Below are 15,655 nucleotides of genomic sequence, written 5' to 3' on the forward strand. Positions count from 1 at the left end.
ATCTTCTGGTAAGTAAAAATGTCCTACACCATCTTTCAACAAAATTTATGAAAAAGTCAGAGTTAGATGAGTACTCCTCATTTTTTGAGGAGTAACGTTAGTTCGAACCAACGGATTTGATTCCAACTAACGTGTCCCGGAGCGCACTTCCTGGTTTGAATCAGCTGTTGAGCGGAATAATACGCGGGTGCGATTATGCTAATGAAGCGCAGGATATTTAAATCCCTGCTTCATTAGCAATTTCGGTTGGCTACATCCTTAGCTCGAACTAGGGAGCAAGTGTAGACATACCCTTACAGTCCCCAACTTAAACCCTACCTGTGCATCATTAATAATCTACAACCAATCCTGGAAAATAATCCCCCACTCTCAGAGGCCTTGAGGGACAGGACAATCCTCACCCACAGACAACCCCCCCTAACCTGAAACAAATCCTCTGCAGCAACCATGCAACACACCTCCATCATACTCACCCAGGAAACCACCCCTGTAATAAACTCCGGTGCCATCTCTTTCCAAACCTCTACACAAGCAACACTATCACAGGACCTAACCACATAAGTCACCACATCAGAGGTTCATACAACTGTACATCCATTAATCTGATCTATGACATCAAGTGCCAGCAATGCCCCTCTGCCATGTATATTGGCCAAACTGGACAGTCTCTACGACAAACGATTAATGGACACAAGTCAGATATTCAAAATGGTAACTCACAGAAACCTGTTGGAGAACATTTTAATTTGCCTGGGCACTCTTAATGGATTTAAAGGTGGCTATTCTCTTACAAATAATTTCAGAAATCAGCTAGAGAGAGAGTCTGTGGAACCAGCCTTCATATGAAAATCTGACACTATTTATCATGGCCTGAACAAAGACATGAACTGGATGGGCCATTGTTTTCAAATAATATCAGAAGCTAAGTATTGGGAACTTACAGAGCACTCTTTTAGCCACATTTAGCATGGACACTTTAATTGACAAGTTTTTTCCTCCTCCCTCTCTCCCCTCTTTTTTTGCTTTATATTTGAACCTCTGTGCCTCTTGCTACATATTTATTATCTGAAGAAGTGTGTTGTGATCACAAAAGCTCATGATACTGTCTACATATTTTCTGCTTAGTCTCTAAGGTGCTACAGGACCATTGTTGTTTTTTAAGTTTTTTTAGTTAGAGACTAACATGGCAACCCCTCTGAACCTCTTCTATAGTTTAGAACAGTGTTTCTTAAACTTTTTAAGACCAAGAAACACCAATAAATAATTTTTTTATGAGGAACACCAAGGATTTTTTGTTGACAAAAAAAAAAAAAAAAAAAAAAGGGTATGGGGGGAAGTTATTGAAAAAAAAGTCGCCTCCCCCTTTAAGGATGGCCATTTTCAACTCTGTTGTTCTCTGCGGCACACACAGTTTAAGAAACACTGGTTTCGACGTTTCAGGGGTAGCCGAGTTAGTCTGTACAGGATAAACTTAAAAAACGAATGGTCTGGTAGCACTTTATGGACTAACAAAATATGTAGATGACACTCTTTTAGAGTGTCATCTAACACTGAGAAGCTGAGGAGACATTAGACATTAATATCAATGAAAGCTGTAAATAAATCAATGACTTCTGTGAGTTTTGGATCAATGTCACTAAAGTTGTTGTAAGATGTTGACTACATTCAATTTAAATTTAAATCAGTAAGAGCAAAGAGCACTTAACAAGCATTTTGTGAAAGATACTTAGCACCTCACAGGTGCCAGTGTTGTTACTAGAAAGCTATTTCTCCACTACAATTCAGGGAAGCATTCTGGGATCTTATTTCTACTTTGCCATAAACAATTTTGCAGAATTATACATCTTTTTGCTCTGCGGCAGTACTGACGTCCACTTCCATGCCTCCTGCACAGAAATATACCAACATCTTATAAAAATCACAGTTATGTACATTTTCCAAGAAATTTTCAACTAAATAAACTAAATCTTTTCTACTGCTCTGGAGAAATTCTGTCTCCCCCACTGCTCTGTTTGTTTTCCTAGTGCAAATGTTCCTAGTACACTACCAGAACAATGTGCAGTATCTAATAGATAATAGGCTTCTCTTGATGACACATTATTAATTAATTTATTATTATTGTTATACTAAATGGTGCACTGTTTCAGGGTGGTATGGTAATTACATAGGAAGTAGCCCAATAAGGTTAAATGTTTGAATGCCCCAGATTCCTACAGAAGGATACAGAATCTCATAGGTACAACAGTACTCTGCTACAATTGCCCTGACCTTTTTCAATGTTCTTTGTTTGCATTAGGAAGCTAGTTACCACCTACGACAGATTTATATTAAGAATGATGCTCCACTCCATTTACTGCAAACACGGGGTAGACGTTTTAGATAAATTCATTTGCTGCACATCAGTGTACCCTTTCTGCCCATGTTCTAGTGACTGAGCTTTGATTGGTAGGGATGAAACTTACTTCCATACACCAGTCCAGCACTATGAACCACTCATGTTCCCAGTATAGGGATGTTATGAAATATGAGCCTGTGAGTGCAGTGCACATTTAAAATGGCATGTTTTATATTCAGATATGCAACTTAAAATCTGTACTGTGATTGATCAGTTACCGAAACCATCCACTTTCAGTAAAGAGAAACAATAGCATATGACCTGTATAATAAAGAAGCATAGGAGTGGTAAAACCCGATGATAACAGAAAGTGGAAACTTACAGACAGTAATATTTGGATGGCACTGTGAATGACTTCAAGATACTGGAAGTCAATGATGCAGCCCGTCACAGAGACGTAGGAGTAATCATCTAGGATGCCAGGGGCTGAAGGGCGCACCACTCTCCTTATGCAGCCTGGCCCATGCTCTCGCCACCAGGAACGGTGCATTGAAATATTAAAGGTCATGAGATCAGTTTCCTAGGAAACAGAGAGAGAAAAGGGGATGAAATTATCTTCTGTCACAGCATTGAAGGTGAAAACAGGAAATGATGTAATTTCACATATACAGGAAAAACTAAGCTAAATAAATAAACAAATACATAAAAATCTTGAATATAAAATCAGACAATTGAAAAAGAGAAAGGAACATCTTCTCAGGGCCCTGATCGGCCAGGTGCTCTATGAAATGTAGAGAAACAACAATCCCTATCTAATTATTACTTGACTAGAAAGGTTTTTTTTTTATTCTTCTGGCAGGGAAACATGACTGGTTGAAAACCATTGTGTAAAAGACTTTTTGAGCTCCGGACCCCTTTATAAATATTTATGGCCTGCCCCATGATCTGGTAAACAGTCTGAGCATGGAAGCCCTGGGTGGTTGGGTCCTGCTTCTTCCTACAGTGGCAGCTCCCGTGCTGTGAGGCTAGCTAGGCTTGGCTCTGTGCGGTGTAATCTCCAGGGCTGCTCAGGTTGGCCCCATCACCTTGATTGAACTAAGTTTGTGTGAGAGGAGCTGTGACGCAGCTCAGCGGGTTGCAGGGCTACTCACTCACGTTTGGCCTACCTGTCACCATGACGGCTGGGCCACTCTTGAGTGATGCTGAGACCTCACAAGTTGCTGTGCCAGGGGCAGGCAGGTGTGCCCAGCCTGCCCTCTGGGACAGGAGCCAGAGGAGCTGCCATACGACCCTTTGAAACATTCTGGCAACCCAATTTTGGGTCCGAGCCCATGGTTGGAGAAACCCTGGCTTATCCCCAATGTTTTTCCTACAGGATAGTATTTATAATAAACCGATACATCACACATTTGAGGCAACAGGTGCAGTGGAAATATCCATTATCTTGTGTAAGTCTAGCAGCATAACTTGCATATTTTCACCCACTCACTTTCACCTTCATGGCTTAGCACAGCAGTATAAGTGGCAAAGTGCTAACAAATTTTTGAAGACAGCTCCAGGTGTGCCTGCAAAAATGCTGGTCTTCTGGTTGTACCCATAAGGCATCCATACCAAAAAAAGGTTGCAGGATTTTTGCCATTATATATCATATTATAACGTTGCCAGGACGTTATTTAGACTTGATGAGATGTTTGTCTTTTGACTTGGAACATAATTCTTTGATTCCACTTGAGATTTTTTCACTTGCTGTAGGGTGATATCTGATTGAATTGACAGAAAACTCTGCTTAGGTAAAATTTAACTATAAATAAAAGGCAATTTCTTATTTTTTGCTCAGGGCAACAATCCCTGTTATTTTGTACACTCTTGTAATGTACTTTTAGAAGTTTGCCAGTATGAGAAAGTATAATTGGTCAAACTGAACAGATTTGTTCACTTCATCTAAATTGGCGGCTGCCTCTAAGTGTAGACTAAACATGTGGAAGAATATCAAGTACTAAGGGTAATATATATTGATACTCACAATGCAGAAATAAATTAGTGGTAGTAGCAGGTTTTTGTGACTATATTACTATTTTCTGTCTTCTGTGTTTGGCTTTTAAGTTTTGTATGTTTAAGTGCCCTGCTTTTATGTTTGTGTTTGGTTAGTCCTTTGCTAGTGTCCAAGAAGAATCAGTCATAAAAAGATTATATTTATACATAGGTAAGTTCAGTCAAGTATAGTCAGTGGGGCCAACAGCTACTGCGGACCCTGGGGCAAGGTGTGAGTGTGGCCTGACTCCGCACCCATGGAAGGGGTGGAGTCGAGGACAGTCAGCCCTTAATGCTGCCCAGATCATCGCACACCTCACTCCACCTCATGTGAAGCAGCATTCCATTGATTCTCCGGGCTCAGAGCAACTACCCCTTTTGCCCCTCCTCCTCCGCTGGTGGGCCTGAGTGTACTTTACACCACTAGAAAGTCAGAATTTGCTAACACAGTCACTATCTATTCTAATTATAAAAACTGATAATCTCAAATACCACTATGTGGGCAATGTAGGCAAAAGGACTTTTTAATGGCAACCATTATATAGCTGTGTTTTATTGGCACGTACTAATATTATTACTTTGTATCTGACTTTAATTTTATAAATACTTTACTGATGAAATTGTCACTTGAAAGATGCTTTTAAGCTTATTTAATGTTTTATATTCCTGTCACTAACGTTTACAAATATTTTGATTTTTTTCTGTGTACAAAAGCATTTGGATCCATAAGACACTGCAGGTAGGAAACAGCTAACAATAAATTGTGTTTCTTTTCTTTTCTTTTCTTTTCTTTTCTTTTCTTTTCTTTTCTTTTCTTTTCTTTTCTTTTTAAATTATTTTTTCCAATACACCAAAATACCAGGTTCATCATAATATTCAAAAGTAAATAAAGAGCATTAAAATAAAAGAAGGGGAGAGGAAGAGACAAATCTCTCTTAAGTGTCTATGTTAATCATAGACCACTAAGATGTCAGCCCAAATTGCTTAGAATTTTTACTTTTCTATGAAATGCCAGTCATTCATTAACTGAGTTCAGTCATATCACTGTCCTTAATCTCATCTAGAGATGGATGAACATTTGGAAAAGTTCTATCAGATTTCTTTTGTAAATTTTGTCAATGTTTTTAAATTTAAAATTCAGCAAAACACCTACAAATATTCTTAAGTTTTAGCATGCGCTTAACAAGTCCCATTGATATCACTGGCCATTATCATCCTTCATTCAGTAATTGAAGATGAGCTATTTGTGATATCTATCTGATGTTCAAGCTTCTGATGGTACAGTGAGAGGAGTCACCCATATCACCTCAAATTCTCTGCTCTGACATACAAAAGCTTGGATCATGGCAGTTTTTATATCATTAATTTTGTTCGGCAGCTGCGAGGGAGTGTGAATGCCAGAGTGTCATATCCTGATTCTCCAAAGTAAATGTCAAAGGTAAATAATTGTCCAACAGATATCAGTCTTATAAGTATAAACTAACAAAAATCATTTGGTGCTTTAGTTTGACCTCTAATAGCTTACTCCACAAAGTGACAAAGGTACAGTTGATAAGTGTTAAGCTACTGATCAATAAACAAAAGCTTGAAAAAATGAATAACTTGTAGTAGCTAAAGTGTATTTTCTCTCTAGGAAACACCTAAACTCTGTAATGAGTAAATATGCCTTTTTTTAAAAAAATAACCTCAACTACTGGTTTTAGTATTATTCACTGAAATAAAGAAACTCAAATAAAAACAAAGGTGAAAATAAGAAATAGGATATTTTGAAGCACTTGAAAGAGGGGAAAGTGATCAGGAATAGTCAACATGGATTCACCAAGGGCAAGTTATGCCTGACCAATCTGATTAGCTTCTATGATGAGGTAACTGGCTCTGTAGACATGGGGAAGTCAGTGGATGTGATATACCTTGACTTTAGCAAAGCTTTTGATACAGTCTCCCACAATATTCTTGCCAGCAAGTTAAGGAAGTATGGATTGGATAAATGGACTGTGAGATGGATAGAAAACTGGCTAGAATGTTGGACCCAAAGGCTAGTGATCATTGGATTGATATCTGGTTGATGGTTGGTTTCAAGTGGAGTGCCCCAAGGATCAGTTCTAGGGCTGGTTTTGTTCAATATCTTTATTAATCACCTGGATGAGGGGATGGATTGCACCCTCAGCAAGTTTGCGGATGACACTAAGCTAGGAAGAGAGGTAGATATGTTGGAAGGCAGGGATAGGGTCCAGAGCGACTTAGACAAATTGGAGGATTGGGGCAAAAGAAATGTGATAAGTTTCAACAAGGACAAGTGCAGAGTCCTGCACTTGGGACAGAAGAATCCCAAGCATTGTTACAGGCTGGGGACGGACTGGCTAAGAAGCAGTTCAGCAGAAAAGGACCTGGGGATTACAGTGGACGAGAAGCTGGATATGAGTCAACAGCGTGCCCTTGTAGTCAAGAAGGCAAATGGAATATTAGGTTGCATTAGGAGGAGCATTTCCAGCAGATCTTGAGAAGTTATTGTTCTCCTTTATTCAGCACTGATGAGGTCACATTAGGGCTGTGTCTACACTGGGCCACTTATTCCGGAAAATCAGCCGCTTTTCCAGAATAAGCTGCGAGCTGTGTACACTGGCCCCTTGAATTTCCGGAAAAGCAACGACACTGTACTGTACAAAATCAGCCGTTATTCCGGAAACCCTACACTGTTCCCGCTCGGGCATAAGTCCTTATTCCAGAAAAGCTTTTCCGGAAAAGGGCCAGTGTAGACAGCTTTTCCGGAAAAGCAGAAGAAACGGAAAAAAGCGGTTTGGACGCCGCGAGACCCCATAGGAGCCCCGGACTTCCTGCTAACCCAAGCTCTTAAAGAGCTCGGAGGCTGCTGGGCGCCCGTGGCAGGAGCCTGCCGGAGAGCGTGCAGCTTGAGCTCTGCCACGTGCCGCTGTGCTGCCCAACAGGCACCTCTGAGCCCAGCATGGCAGCCCCGGGTGGTGAGCCACCTGCACCCGCAGGGGAGGAAGCCCCCAGAGGCCCATCCTGGACCTGTGCCGAGCCCCATCCTGGACCCCCAGGGAGCTGGAGACCCTCCTGGACCTGTGGCAGGAGGAGGAGGGTCTCCACGACCTGCAGTCCCGCCGCCGCAATGCAGACCTGTACACGCGGCTGGCGCAGAACCTGATGCAGCAGGGACACCCCGGCCATAACTGCGAGCAGGTGCGGTCCAAAGTAAAAGAGCTGCGGCTGGGGTATGTGCAGGCCACCGACGGAAGGGGGGCAGGACCCGATGCCTGCCCCTATTACGACCGGCTCCATGCTTTTCTGGGCCAGCCAGCCCCGGAAGCCCCAGCTGTCCCTGTGGACACCTGCCAGCGCCCCCCCCATCAACCGTCCCACCGAGCCAGGGGAGGGAGAAGACAGCGCCAGCGCGTCTGGCGGTGAGGAGGCCAGCATAGCCACCGCCCAGCAGGCCCCCTCCAGCAGCTCCTCCGAGGCCGAGGCGGAACCCACTGGTGAGTTTGTGCAGTTTGCACTCCCAACAGGCGGGGGGGGGAGGGGGGGTCAGGTGCCCAGAGGGGGGAGGGGGAGAGCATGTCATTCAGGCCACGTGAGCTGCACGCTGCGTAGCATGAGGCAGCAAGCAGCACGTGCAACCACGTGCAGCCTGGTGAACGAGCGGCACGTAGCCGCAGCATGCAGCTGCAGGGCACGCCTGGGACCGTGCTGCTCACACACATTCGGCGGGACCAGGGGAAAGGGTGGATGCCGGCTGGAACCGGCCAGGGCCCCAGGGACTCAGCCCAGAGCCCGCAGCTCCGCCAACGGTGCAGCACGGAGAACGGCACACTGTCCCATGCCTCGCTGTGAGGCACAGCCAGCTGCTATTGAGTACACCGCAGCATCAAGTTCCTGTGACCGTGGACCCCCACCGAGCCCCTCGCCTGCTCCCGGTGCCTTGGCTGCCTCCCCGAGGGAAGTCCCCACTGTGGCCACATATGTCCCTGGGCTACCGGGCTTGCGGGAGGGATAGTGGGAGGGGGAAGGGCCCCTGCGTGTTGCTGCAAGGATGGAACATCCCCCCACCCAGTCACTCTTCTGGTTCCGTCCAGGAGATATCCCATGCGAGGGGATCTGAGAGCCCAGACCGCCTCTGCCAGATGTGCTCCCAGGCACTGCATGGGGATGCATCTCGCTCCCTGTCTAACACCAGTGATTAGCCTAAAGCTTTTCACAGTCTCCACCGGCAGGGAGTTCCACAAGTGAACGCAGCACAAGCACCCTCCCGCCCTCCACGGGGCCAGGATACAGACCAGTGCTTACAGTACTGGAGGGGGGACCCTACTCCAGGGGTGGTCCTCCTTGCAAACATACAACACGGGGGCAGGAGGGGAACCAAGTGGGCCCAAGCCACACAACTGTGGGGTCACCTGGGCTCAGGGGTGGAGGGCATGCGGTGTGGGGACAGTAGGCGGCCTGCCTGACTGACCCATCCTTTCTTCTCTTCCCTGCAGTGGGACCCAGCACCAGACCCTCCACTGCGGCAGCAGCGGCACCCCCAGCAGGCCAACCCCGGACGCACAGGCTTCGCCAGAGGGACCAGCTGCTTCGCCGGCACGTCAACGCCGTGGAGGCAATCCAGGCCTCCATCGCGGAGCGGGTGCAGGGAGACCTGCAGTGGCGGCAGGACAGCTGGGCTGCCTTCCTGGACGAATGCCGAGGAATGCGCACCATAATGGACATGCTGACGGCACATATTGTGCATGCCATTCACTATGGCATGGGCAGAGCCCAGGCCCCCGCCATCCCTCCCGTAGCACAGCTCATGCCCCCTCCCATCCAAGCTCCTGCCCCTGTTCCTGACCCTCCTCCTATCCCAGCACCTGCCCCTGCTCCTGGCCACCTCCGCGTGCAGCCTGCCCCGATGTGGTCTGCCCAGCGTGGGCAGGCTGGCCCCCAGAGGAACGCTCGCAGGGGCCGCCCGTCCCAGTAACTGCCCCCCCTTCCTGTCCCAGTTGAAGGTCTCCTCCCCTCCCCCATGTAAATAAACAGTTCTCTATTTTGCTGTTCATTCCTGTGTTGGGTATTGTGTAACTCTAGGTAGTGTACGAAATGATGTGAGATGCCAAGTAGCCACTTAAATTTAACATGGTGGCAAACTGTGGAGAATGAAATCTGTACTCTATCACTGGGGCGGGGCCCTTCATAAGTGGTCAGTGGTTTGTGGTGCAGAAATAAATGCTGACACTTTTCAGTAAAATGTAAACCACAAACTATATTTACATAGATAACAAACTAGCAAGAACAGTTACAAGATGCACACAACAGATAATTAAACATAGTTTAGGCGCAGGGAGGACAATTGGGTAGTGTTGCTGGCCACCTCAATCCTTTGGTCCTTCCAGGCCTCAGGAGAGGAACAGCCAGGAGATCCCTCGACGGAAGATGACTGGAAGCAGGTACACTGACTTCAGCCTTCCGCACGAACCCCGCATCCTCGTGGCTGTTCTTTGGGACAGGCGATGGTGGCCTAAACCCTAGCCTAAGCTAAAAAGAAAAACCCTAACTAAGCCCGACGCACCCGACGAACAGACTTGATGACGGCCGACATGCTTTGACCCGACGCTTTACAATTGGGGGAGAGGTAAGGGGAGGGGATGGGGAAGGGTAGGGGATGGGCGGGAGTAGTCTGGGGAGACCCAGGCGACCTTACTACGGGGCTTGGGCAAACGTCCACCAGGGCCTCTCTGATGCGCACCGCATCCTGGCGCGCCTGGCGGACGGCAGCTGTGTCGGGCTGTTCTAAGGTCTGTGCCTCGGCTGCCATCCATGCAGGGAGGAAGGCCTCCCCACTGCGCTCCACAATGTTGTGGAGCACGCAGCACGCGGCCAGGACCTCTGTTGCATTCTGCTCACCCATCTCGAGACGGGTGAGTAAGCAACGGAAGCAGGCCTTTAAACGTCCAAAGGCCAGCTCCCCTGGGTTTCAGGCCCGGTTGAGGCGGTCGTTGAGGTAGGGCCGCATGAGCCAGGGCATCAGGGGGTAGGCCGCGTCCCCGACGATGCAGATGGGCATAGGCACATCCCCGACAGTCAAGTCCCGCCGAGGGAAGTAGGTGACCGCCTCCAACCTGCGATACAGTCCAGAGTTCCGGAGGATGCGGGCGTCGTGTGCCCGGCTGGACCAGCCCCCGTAAATGTCCACGAAGCGGCCCCGGTGGTCCACGAGGGCCTGCAGAACGATGGAGCAGTACCCCTTTCGGTTCATGAAATGGGCCGCTCGATGCTCCGGGGCCCGGATGGGGATGTGGGTGGCGTCCAGGGCTCCCCCACAGTTGGGGAACCCGAGGGCAGCGAAGCCGGCCATGGTATCATCCACGTTGCGCAGGCGGATGATTCGTGGGAGCAGGACGTCGTTGATGGCATGGACGACCTGCAGAAGGGTGCAGAGAAACACAAGGGAACGCATCACATATGGCAGGGGTGAGTGTGCGCTCCCTTGGGCCCCCCCCTTGATTCCCTCTGTCCACACACACACACACACACACACACACACACACACACACACACACACCCAGGCCCCCCTCGCCGCACGCCCCCCCTCACCAGGCCTGTGTAAGGGAGGGGCGGCCCAAACCCCTGGGCGACCCAGCCGGGAGTCTTGGCTGTCCCTGGGCCTGGAGTGCAGCACCCTTCCCCCATCCCACTCCCCCTGGGACTTACCTCCACGACGATCACTCCGACGGTTGATCTTCCCACCCCAAACTGCTGGGCCACCGAGCGGTAGCTGTCCGGTGTGGCCAGCTTCCAGAGTGCGATGGCGACCCTCTTCTTCACGGGGATGGGTGCCCGCAGCCGGGAGGTGGCTCTCTGCAGCGCGGGGGTGAGCCAGGTGCACAGCTGCAGGAAGGTCCGCTTTCTCATTCGGAAATTCCGGATCCACTGGTGGTCGTCCCATAGTCCAAGGACCACCCGGTCCCACCAGTCGGTGCTGCTCTCCAAACTCCAGCCGGGCCGGTCTACGGTCGGGTGCTGATGCCACACGGTTGCCAGGGCCTCCCTGGTGAGGGAGTCCAAGGCGATCTCTGCCTCCTGGTCCATGTACACCATGGCACCGGCCTGCAGCAGGAGCCGCAGCCACCTGTACAGCCCCAACAGGGGCCCGACCAGGCACATGGCCAACCATGGCTCCACAGCAGACAGAGCAGGGCAGAAAAAAAAAACCGCAGACAAAAGCAGTTGGGGGCCAAAGGGTGGTGTCCCCAAAAGTCAGAGGGCAACCACAGACCCTGCGAAGGGTGTCAGTCCCTGGCAGAGGCCCCAAGGCACGGGAGCAGGAGACCAACGGCTGCCTGGCGAGACCCCTTTAACCACGTGTCTGAACGGCGCTCTGGCCCCGCCCCCGGAAAGGTCTGGTGGCCTTTGCCCTCTTCAAAATGGCTCCGGGCTTCTGCTTTTCCGGAAAAGCGCGCCGCCAATGTAGACGCGCTTTTCCGGAAAAGTGCTTCGTTACGACGATAACTCCGGGGCCAATGTAAACGCTCCTTTTCCAGAAAAACTGAAAACGGAATAGTATTCCGTTTTAAGCATTTCCAGAAAAAGGTGCCAGTGTAGACTTAGCCCTGGGGTATTGTGTCCAGTTCTGGACCCCCCACTACAGAAAGCATGTGGATACATTAGAGAGGGTGCAGTGGATGGCAACCACAAAAATTAGGATGTTGGAGCACTTGATCTACAAGCAGAGACTGAAGGATTTGGGTTTATTTAGTCTGAAGAAGAGAAAAGGGGAGATTTGATAGCAGCCTTCAGCTTCCTGACGGGAGGTTCCAAAGAGGATGGAGAGAGGCTGTTCACAGTAGTAATGGATGGCAAAGCAAGGAGCAATGGTCTCAAGTTATAGTGGGGGGAGGTGTAGGTTGGATATTAGGAAAAACTATTTCACTAGGAGGGTGGTGAAGCACTGGAATGGGTGGTGGAATCTCCATCCCTAGAGGTTTTTAAGTCCCAGTTTGACAAAGCCCTGGCTGGGTTGATTTAGTTGGGGTTGGTCCTGCTTTGGGCGGCAGTCTGGACTCAATGACCTCCTGAGGTCTCTTCCAGCTCTATGATTCTGTGACACTGATCCACTACGTCTCTCTTACTTTTCCAGACAAAACTGTTCATGCCTAATAAATTATAAAATACTAATAATTATTTGTTTGATAGCAGCATCTACTCACCCCTTTATACTAGATACAATACAAACATTTATATGCTCCCAACAATGGCAAAACAAGGATTAGGTTTTTATTCGGAAATGTCACTGAATATCACCATATGCACACAAACAGACAAACAAACAAACAGCCAAAAATATTTTCTTCAATAATAATCTAAAGTAGTGTTTCCCAACGTGTGGTCCGTGGCCCAATATTGGTCCTTAAAAAAAAAAATACCGGTCCTCAGAAAAATTCTTGGCAGAGAGCCCACCGCAGCGTCTCTGCTGAGCATGCTCCTGGGCGGCAGGGCTAGATCCTGTGGGCACTAGAATCCAGAGAGAAGACCGGGCGCCATGCGCACTGACGCAGAATGCCTGGTGCTGGCCGATAAAACAGCTGGGATTGGAGCCCGGAGGGGAGGGGGTGAGAGGTGGAACAACCTGCCGGACAGGTAGGACCAGAGTGGGCTTCCTGTAGGGTCGGGGGGCAGTTCTGCAGCTGCACGCCAGGTCCCAAAAGTGCGTGGGCTGCTCTCCCCCCTACCCCAACAGCCGGCGTGGTACCTAAAATGCCAGTCCATTGTGTGCTGGGGACTTTGTTCCCCTGCTGCCTTCCTGCGCATGGGGGAGGAGGTGGGAGTCCAGGACTGCACCGGCTCCGGCTGCTCAGGCGGCACGCGTTGCCATGGGGAGTGGAGGAGCAAGACGCGTGGTGCCTGAGCATTTGTTGCTGGCGTGGTCCGGGAGTCCCCCTCTCACCTGTGCAGGAAGGCATCAGGCGTATGACAGACCAGTGTTTCAGGTACCGCGCTGCTGTTTGGGGGTTGGGGGAGCAGCCTGCGCACTTCCTGGGCCTTGGTATGCAGCTACAGGATCCCCAGATAGCGGTCCCTGGCTTCTCCCCCCACACCCAGACCCCCACAACATCTCTTGAGGCTAACATCAAGCTTAAATGAAAATTTTCCTCTAATTGACGCCAGTAAAATGTGGATTAGGAACCCGTTTCCTGTTGACACCGAAAATGAAGAAATATTACAATTGAATGCATCAGAAGTGGATGCATTAATTGAACTTTCCTGTGACTCTGCCTTAAAAGAGAACTTTGATAAACTCTCCTCGACTGAGTTTTGGTTGAGCTACAGAAATGAATATTCACATTTATCTGAGAAAGCAGTCAAATTCTTAATGCCTTTCGTCACGACATATAAGTGTGAAACTAGTTTCTCATCTTTGGTTTTCTTCAAAAATAAACACAGAAATAGATTGAATGTCAAACCAGATTTGAGGATAAAACTTTCTTCTTTTGCTCCTGACAAAGTTGCTATGTGCTGCAAAACAACATCACCCTTCCCATTAGTTCTCCTTTTACTTATTTAAAAGCTATAAAGTGTCCACAGAATAAATGACTTATATTCAACTCATTCAATTATAAATAAACAAACTTTACAACCGTTAAAATTCTACTGGTTAAACTGTAATTAAGGTAATAACAACAAGATAGGCACTTAGGTATTTTATATTAAGATTTATATTATTATGTACTATTATTATTGTGAATAAATAATAATCAGTGAAAATGTATTCATTTTTCATTCTTTTTTTATATGCATTTATATTTTTGAGCTGCAAAAAAGATACTGAAAAAAAAAAAACGGGTTCCAACTATATAAAGTTTGGGAAACCCTGGTGTAGCCAGCTTTCTATTCATTTTACAGTCCATTTATCCAATCCATATTCCCTTAACTTGCTGGCAAGAATATTGTGGTAGACCATATCAAAAGCTTTGCTAAAGTTGGCACCGGAGGCTTTGGGAGGACCAGAAACAATTTGCATATTCATCATCTGCTTAATGAATATGCAAATATGCAAATGAATGTTACCAGTCCTCCAAAAGCTCATGAATGGATTTACTGGTCCCCAGTATCAAAAAGATTGGGAATCCCTGATCTAAAGTTAAAGAACGTCAAAGACAGACAAAATGCAGGACAAAATGTAGCACTTTAAAGACTAACAAGATGGTTTATTAGATGATGAGCTTTCGTGGGCCAGACCCACTTCCTCAGATCAAATAGTGGAAGAAAGTAGTCACAACCATATATACCAAAGGATACAATTAAAAAAAATGAACAAATATGAAAAGGACAAATCACATTGCAGAACAGAAGGGGGATGCGGGGGGGTGGGAAGGGGGAGGAAGGAAGGTAAGTGTCTGTGAATTGCTGATATTAAAGGTAGGGAGAGTGGGATGTTTGTGAGTTAATGGTATTACAGGTGATAATTGGGGAAACTGTCTTGGTAATGGGTGAGAAAGTTCAAAGTCTTGTTAAGTCCTTGTTGGCAAGTGTCGAAGACAGACAAATGCTTCTTGAGAATTCAGAATCTGCTTTAAGGATTTATTTTGAAATATGATGTTGACAGTTGAGTTTAACAATTACAGTGCTTTAGGAATTTGAATGTCAACAACTACTGTTGTTAAAATGTTGTCTGACCTTCCCAATAATTTTTCACAATTATGATAATGTAAATTGATAAAAATAGAAAAAATGCTGAAAAATAAAAGTATATAAAATTAATTCTAAGAAGCCTACTTATTACATAATTCCTGTTCAAAAAAGCTTCAAAATGAGGTGATCTTAACAATAAGCAAAATGTATTCATGTACACAGATGTAATGACCTCATCATTTTAGGTACAATTATAGGTTGAATCTCTCAAGTATGGCACCTTTGGGATCTGAAACAGTATGCCAGACCAGTTGAGGTCAATGTCCTGCTGTTAATCTCCATGGTGCCAGGGCTCCATTTCCCACTACTGGCTCCCAAGATGCTTGGACTCTGCTGTCAGTCCTCAGGGAGAATTTTTCCAGTTGTTCATCCAGCTCTAGATGAGGTTACGGACATTGATGTTTTTCCTTTATAAGGTTTATTTTTAATGAAGTAATGTGCCTAAATGCATTGGCTCTACTCTTCCCTGGTCTGAAAGAGTCCTGGGGTCAGCCTGCCAGTTTTTTCCAATGAGTGCTCCAGACCCAGAGCACTCACTATGATCTGAAGAAGTGGGTCTGCCCCACGAAAGCTCATCACCTAATAAACTATCTTGTTATTCTTTAA

The 15,655-nt window shown here is 47.1% G+C and overlaps 1 protein-coding gene across 6 annotated transcripts in view; it reads right to left on the reverse strand.

Annotated features, from left to right (window-relative positions):
* The window catches only part of NKAIN3 (sodium/potassium transporting ATPase interacting 3), a 508,298-nt gene that overhangs the window by 114,194 nt on the left and 378,449 nt on the right, over positions 1-15,655 (reverse strand). For all 6 annotated transcript variants that reach the window (XR_016348755.1, XR_012901430.2, XM_075920625.2 and 3 more), the window contains exon 4: positions 2,718-2,915. Coding sequence is in view for 4 of the 6 variants with exons in the window: in XM_075920625.2 (XP_075776740.1) it covers positions 2,718-2,915 (198 nt within the window). In the remaining 2 variants the exon portion in view is untranslated. The remainder of the gene's footprint in view (positions 1-2,717; positions 2,916-15,655) is intronic.

Source organism: Pelodiscus sinensis, chromosome 2, assembly GCF_052426305.1.
Source record: "Pelodiscus sinensis isolate ZL-2025 chromosome 2, ASM5242630v1, whole genome shotgun sequence".
Taxonomy (NCBI): domain Eukaryota; kingdom Metazoa; phylum Chordata; order Testudines; family Trionychidae; genus Pelodiscus; species Pelodiscus sinensis.